Genomic DNA, 6610 nt, shown 5'->3' with positions numbered 1-6610 from the left:
GGGGGGGTCACGAGTCCAGGGCCAACAAATACAATTTATTTTGGTACAAAATCACTTTTATTGGTTTACTAGTGTTTTTAAATTAACCAAACACCATCAATTTTTGTAACTATGGTGAACCTTTATTGGTTTTTTGGCCAATAAATACCACCAATCTATACCTACTAATAAAAGAAATAGATATCCTTGGTCCGTCATGCTATTTTACAGAAAACGCCCTCAAGTTTTTGGTAATAAAACCGTAGTACATATTAATCGATTTAAAAAAAATCCATAGCTTTTTAACCCTAACTCTAAATTTAACATGTTATATATGAAATTTGATTAGAAAAACATGTAGAATCTGACTATGATATTATTTTTAACTGTTAACCATTTAAAAAATGCTATTTACAATGAAACCTTAATCAATAGCGCATGATCAGTCTTTCCTTCATACCGGTGCGCTCCGAATTGAAAATGAACACTTCGGCAAAACCAGGATGGGGAACAAAACAATATCTAAAAACTTCACAGAAAAAACAGATTTATCATCCTATGCCGAAAGGGAGACGTCTTAAGATTGACAACATTCAAACGTGTTGTGATGGTGTAAACACTGAGGCCAGCGTTGACGAGAGTGGGAACAAGGATAAATAGAAACACAGATGGGATACCATGTGTTGAAATAAAGGACATGGGCCTACGAATTCATGGTTATTAGATTAGTGAGTGTTTTTTCACCCGTTGCAACGCACTGGCTCATTTGCATCGTATGCCGAAAGGGAGACGTGTTAAGATTGACAACATTCAAACGTGTTGTGTTGATGTCAACACTGAGGCCAGCGTCAACTAGAGTGGGAAGAAATATAAATAGAAATACAGATGGGATGCCATGGGTTGAAATAAAGGATATGGACCTACTGAAGGTTTGGACTCATGGTTATTAGATTAGGAAGTGTTTTTTTTTCACCCGTTACAACGCACGGGCTCATTTGCTAGTTCTAACTAACGATTAATTGTTGGTTAAAAAGCTAATTAACCAACGATTAAACAAGTGGTGGCGATGTACGACCGGATGCGCCCCGTGGAAAACGGAACCGAAACCCCCGCCAATCAGAACGGGCCCCACTGAGTGGACTGTTTCCCTCCCGTCACATCTCGGCGGAGGCGGGCCCCGCCGGCGTCCGCTGCCACCATCCCATCCCGCTCGAGTCCCCGGCCGTCGTCACCACCTACCTGGCGACGCGCCGGCGATCCGTTCGCCCCCCGGGGCTACCCACCCTCCCGGTATTATCCTCATACACTTTCTCCCCGGCCGCGGCGGTCGCTGTCTCCCGCATTAACCCGGCTTCACCCCCTTCCTTCTCCGTCGCCATCGCCTCCCGTCTTCCGCCTATCCCCTCTATCCTCTTCCTCCCCAAGTCTCCAGTCCAATAATGGCGGCCCCTGTCTCCTGTACGACCGGGTAGTTCGTTAGTACTGTACCGGTTAGTGACTACCTGGACGCCGGAGCAGCCGCGTATCAGCGCTAGGCTGCGGTGCTCCCGCGCAGGAAGTCAGCCGATTAAACCGCCATCGGCGACACAGGCGCGGCGGCCATGGAGGCGATCCAGCCAGCGAGCCATCCGATCACCAAGGTATGCGCGCCTCTAGTCTTGTGCCGTCCGTGGCGATGCTCTGTTTCTCTGTCCATTCCTGCCTGCTCGTTCCACACATAAGGTGGCGAGGATTAAACACTTTATTTTCTTCCAAGCACCGCATATAATCATCATGAAATGTATTCTTTCTCACATATCGTGGTCAGGTTCAGGTGTTTCCTCTGTTCTGAATCAACCAAACAAACATCTGTGTACGCTTCATTTCGTCAGTTTGTCTTATATAAACATGAATCATGTCAGGGATTTCTGTTTTCAGTTTCTCTTGACGGGAACTGAATTTGAACTTGGAATTTTGAGCAAGTATTTGACGAATTAGCGACTGTCTTCCACTGTTTAGTTATCAGCTTTCTGTTGTGTCCAGTGATCTGGTGCTTTGGACCAAACAATTTTAAAGTTTCCATACAGTTTGAGTAGTACGTATTTCAAGTTTCACCCACTCTGCCTTGGGGCCGCAGTCATAATATGCGACAATTAGTTATCAGTTTTCTGTTGTGTCCAGTGAGTATATTCTCAAACAACTGTGTCCAACGATTGGCTGTTGGTAAGTTCAACAGAACTCACAGAGTGCTATATTCTCCTTTTTGAAACAAAGAATTCATGTGTGATCCGTACCATTTGATTACACATGTGAATGTAATGCTAGAATCAAATGATGCTAGTATATTCATTTATCGGTATCATCAATTTTACTTCCAGTGAATGTAAAATCATCACTCTTATGCTCAAGTTTAAGACTGTTCCTCTGTCGGTTAGTTTAATTTAATTCCAAGATTCAAATTTGTGCCAACTGTTAACCTTCCCATCTGATGCTAAACTAAATCTGAAAATCCGTCTGCAGGTGTTTAGTGAAAGAATGACCTCTCTGCCCAACAGACCAACCGTTCCAGACGGCTGGTCTGTAACATCCGAAGATTCACTGACGCCGAGGTTGTCCTTCAAGTCCAACTCCAGCACTGAGAGCTACTTTGAAGGGTCTGGAAGATCGCTGTCGCGATCAAACCGACACATTTGCGCCCCAAATGCGGAGACCAACTACTTGGAGTACTTAGATATGATGAAACTGGAAGTAGATACACATCTGGATAAGCTCAAGGGGGATGTAACAGGTCTGGAGAACTACACTTTACCGGATAATGGCTACATAGTCGGCACGCACCTGGGCATGTCCCTTGATGTGATGCTGATCGAGATAGATGAAAGGTTCAACGCACTGAAGCTGCTGCTGGCCGTCGTGTTCCGGCAAGCTAGGGACATGCCTGGCCTGTCCAACCCTTCGGTTACTGATCTTCAGTGGGAACATGAGTTGCAACTGGAAATCATCGGCATTACAGTCGCAGAATGCATTGCTGGATTGCAGGAGGAGCTGGAGAGGGAGTTGTATGAGCAAATTTCTGTCACAAACATTATGAGCAAGAATTGGCAGGAAGCAGTATCTCAGTTTGCCGCGATGCGTGAGGACCTGGGTGCTCTTTCTAAGCTGTTGTTGCCTTCAGTACCAGAATCACACATTTCTCACACTAAGCAAGAAAGTTCAGGTAGCAAGAGCAATAAGTGGAAGTATTTATTTGGAAAGAAAACAAAGGAGGATCATGCCTCACCCCGCACCGAGGAAAGCAAGAGTTTCAGGAAACAGAAATCCATGGTTATCTCGGAAAAATCTGACTTCCGCCATTTGAATGCTATGACCAGGGAAGAAACGATAAGCTACTTTAAGTCTGAAATAAGCAAATTGAAGAGGGCTCATGAACTGGCCCTGCAAGAAAAGACAGAGGAGCTCTTCAAATTGAAACGAGAGAAGGGGTCTCTTGCTCTTCAGAATGATGTGGAGTTTGAACCTTTAAGAAAGAAAATTCCACAGATCATTGCTAGAATGGACCAAATCATGTCCAAGAATATAAAGGCACCCACACTTCACACGACTCACGATGAACTCGATGAGAGGTGCAGACTGGCAAGCAAAATTGATTCCTTATACTATGATAATCAGCATCTTAGAGGTTTGCTTGCAGATAATATGAAGGATGTTAAGGAGTTATCATCTCAGCTCTCTGAAGCCAGCAAAGACATATCTCTTCAGTTATCTTCAGAACAAGAGCTCTTGAGGCAAATTGAGAAAAGCAGAGAAGAGCAGGAGGACCTCCGAATCGAAGGTGATGTGAGGGATGGGCTATACCGTACTGTTACAAGAAGTTTACTTGATGATTCTATGGATGACATGCATGAAGCTGCACTGAGCTTTGATGCAAAACTGTCTTCACTTGAAGCTGTGATCTCTGAGAAGGAGAAGGCCCTGTGTCTGTCGAATGAAGAAAAGCGGAAGTTGAAGGAGAAGCTAGCAGCGCTACAGAAAGAGCGTTTCTTCCGAGAGCACCAGGAAGATCCTGAAGTCATCAAGCAAGCGAGTGCTGAAATGATTCTGCGTGACATCGAGGTGGAGCCTAACAACACATCACCAGGAAGATCACATGAGGCTCCCAAGCAAGATGTGCAGTATGATGAACTTCTCAAACTGAACGGTTCAGTTATGGATTACGATGGTGCTCTCATTAAGAATGGGCAAGAAAAGCAATTGGAGTGCATTTTGGTATCTATCATGAAGTTGTCAAAGGAGTTTGTGGAGATTGAGCAAAAATTGTCAACGGAAAAAACTGAAAACAGGTTAGCCCATCTTGCATTTAAAATGCAGATCCAACCTAACATATTTAACTACTTTTTATTTTATTCTCATGAATGTTTCATAAATTGCTTGCGAAGACTACAGACTGGGCATTACCAAATACTGATCATGGCAACAACTTCCACAGAAATGTCTTTTTAATACACCCCATTATAACTTGATGTGGTTATTATTTATTTATTTCAGATCAGAGGATTTGACTGATCATTGCAGTCACATGGTCAAACAAGCCGTAGTTCTAACAAAAGTAGGCCTCTGGTACAAACAAATGCTTGAAACAAGGCGCTCTGAGCTCCAAAAGGCTGAAGCCAAGGTATTCCTTGTTTACACTGTCTATCTCCTGGGTTATATTGCCAGACACTGTATTTTCTTCTTCCTGTACAGTAGCATTTGTGGAGTATTCCTTATTTACAGATTAAGTCATAGACATGCATAGGAATGAAAGGTTCATTCATTTTATTAAACTTGTATAATGCTTGCAATAACTTGCGATATATCATTATGAACTCATTATTCCTTACGTGATTCAGGTTGTCATTTTGGGCGACAAAGTTAATACGCATTTGAGCCTTCTCGAAAAGATATATGTAACTCTTGATCACTACTCTCCTACATTGCAAAAATACCCAGGGGTAAGTACTGCATGATGTCTGGGTGCTTAACCTTTTGACAGCATGTTGGAAAGTTTTGGCATTCCTAGAAGTTGTTCATATGCCTGCATGTGTTGATGTGTTCAACAGTCAGAACAGATGAATTTTAACATGGGTGCTTCGTATGCAGTTGCTGGATGCTTTCTTGAAGACATGCAAGCTTGTCGCAGGTTTGAGAAGTCGACATGATGAAGACGAAACAACATAGATGAGTGCAACTAGGTGAGATAACCAACCCTCATTCGAAAGATGTAGTCAAAACTCACAAGCAGTAAAAACTTCAAAACAATGAGTAGTGCAAGCCTTTGCTGTCAGTAGCATTTCTTTTGAGAATCATCAAAACTTTACTGTTATGTTTTCTTAAAAAAAGTTACATCCTGGTTTCGACATTTGCAATAGTTTCGTAGATTGTTCCTTGTGGAACATCATAGTGTATTGTTGTTGACTATTGAATAACTTTGGTGTTGTTCTGAACAATGCAGGAATTTGGACTTGCTTGAGCCTGGCTTAGGACCCCGAAGAAGATAAGATGCTAGGTAGATGCAGCTGATGCATGGGCTCATGTTCTTAATCATGTGACTCTCCAGATGTAGATGAGATGTACTAGTATATCAGCAGCACTGCCTGAGACTTGATTTTCCATATGCCTGTATATTATTCTGAGCGATTGAACCGGCGATTGACTTCTGATCTGCAGTTGTATATAGTATATATAGGTCCAGATAAGCACCTTGATGTGGATCATGGGTGGTTACAGGTTGGGAATGTAGTGCTGTTTATTGTGCACATGGTGCTCATAATCATTTAGAATTATTGGCCCCGTTGGGTAATGGTTAGGTCGGATTATGTGAAATTTCTGCTTTCCATCACTAGTAGAAAAAGAGTCTAATGTTCAGCTCATTAGTCCCGGTTTGTATTTGAGCCGGCACTAATGGTCACATTAGTGCCGGTTCCAACGGCTAGGCGGGCCGCTCTCAGTAGTACCGGTTCGTGGCGAACCTTTAGCACCAGTTCGTGCCACGAACCGGTACTAAAGAGAGTGGTGGCAGGATGTTGTCAGACTGGGGCCCCTCCAGCACCTTTAGTACGGGTTCGTGCCACGAACCGGTAGTAAAGGTACTCCTATATAAACCCTTCATCCACCCGAGCTCGCCCTGTTCTTCCCCTTTCCCCTCTCCTCTCTGTTCTTCCCCTCTTCCTCGAGTTCATCACACATTTTGCCCAAATTTTATCAAGATTTGAAGGCCCCCATCCATTCAAGTGATCACAAAGGTAGCAACTTTGTCCTTTCATCTCTCATTGCTAGATTAGCTCTTGCAATGCTTTATATAGTGATTAATTTGTGGGTTTTAGTAATTTGGGAGGAATTATATGTGGTAGTTTATTTGATTTATATGCAATTTGAGCTCAAAATAACTCTTAGTTTCCATATGTAGGTGTGGTTTACTTAGTGCCTTCCCATCTCCGTCCTAACCACCATGGATCGTTCGCACCGACCCGTCGCCGGCACCACCTTGTGGTGAGCCTCTTGTTCTTATCTTTTTTATATTAAAAAAATCATGTTTGTGTGATTTAGATATATAGTTACTCATATAATTGTCTTACCCATACGTTTGTTATACATAGTGCCATGGTTTTGATAT

General features: G+C 43.0%; 1 protein-coding gene across 1 annotated transcript; it reads left to right on the top strand.

The window, feature by feature from the left end:
* Positions 1-1066: 1066 nt before the first annotated feature.
* On the top strand, positions 1067-5862 carry LOC109740375 (WPP domain-associated protein). Its single transcript, XM_020299455.4, has 6 exons — positions 1067-1619; positions 2479-4298; positions 4504-4630; positions 4848-4949; positions 5098-5189; positions 5450-5862. The coding sequence occupies exons 1-5, from the start codon at positions 1581-1583 to the stop codon at positions 5173-5175; spliced, it is 2166 nt and encodes a 721-aa protein (XP_020155044.1). The 5' UTR covers positions 1067-1580; the 3' UTR covers positions 5176-5189; positions 5450-5862.
* Positions 5863-6610: the final 748 nt, after the last annotated feature.

This window comes from Aegilops tauschii, chromosome 5 (assembly GCF_002575655.3).
Source record: "Aegilops tauschii subsp. strangulata cultivar AL8/78 chromosome 5, Aet v6.0, whole genome shotgun sequence".
NCBI classification, from domain to species: Eukaryota; Viridiplantae; Streptophyta; class Magnoliopsida; order Poales; family Poaceae; genus Aegilops; species Aegilops tauschii.
The sequence above is the reverse complement of the archived record's forward strand: the minus strand, read 5'-3'. Positions and strand labels throughout refer to the sequence as shown.

Bases quoted from the DNA above. Each gene is read 5' to 3' on its own strand.
- LOC109740375 (XM_020299455.4), top strand. From the start codon at position 1,581: ATGGAGGCGATCCAGCCAGCGAGCCATCCGATCACCAAG. The intron at 4,299-4,503 runs GTTAGCCCATCT...TATTTATTTCAG, and splicing joins ACGGAAAAAACTGAAAACAG to ATCAGAGGATTTGACTGATC. The intron at 4,631-4,847 runs GTATTCCTTGTT...TACGTGATTCAG, and splicing joins TCCAAAAGGCTGAAGCCAAG to GTTGTCATTTTGGGCGACAA.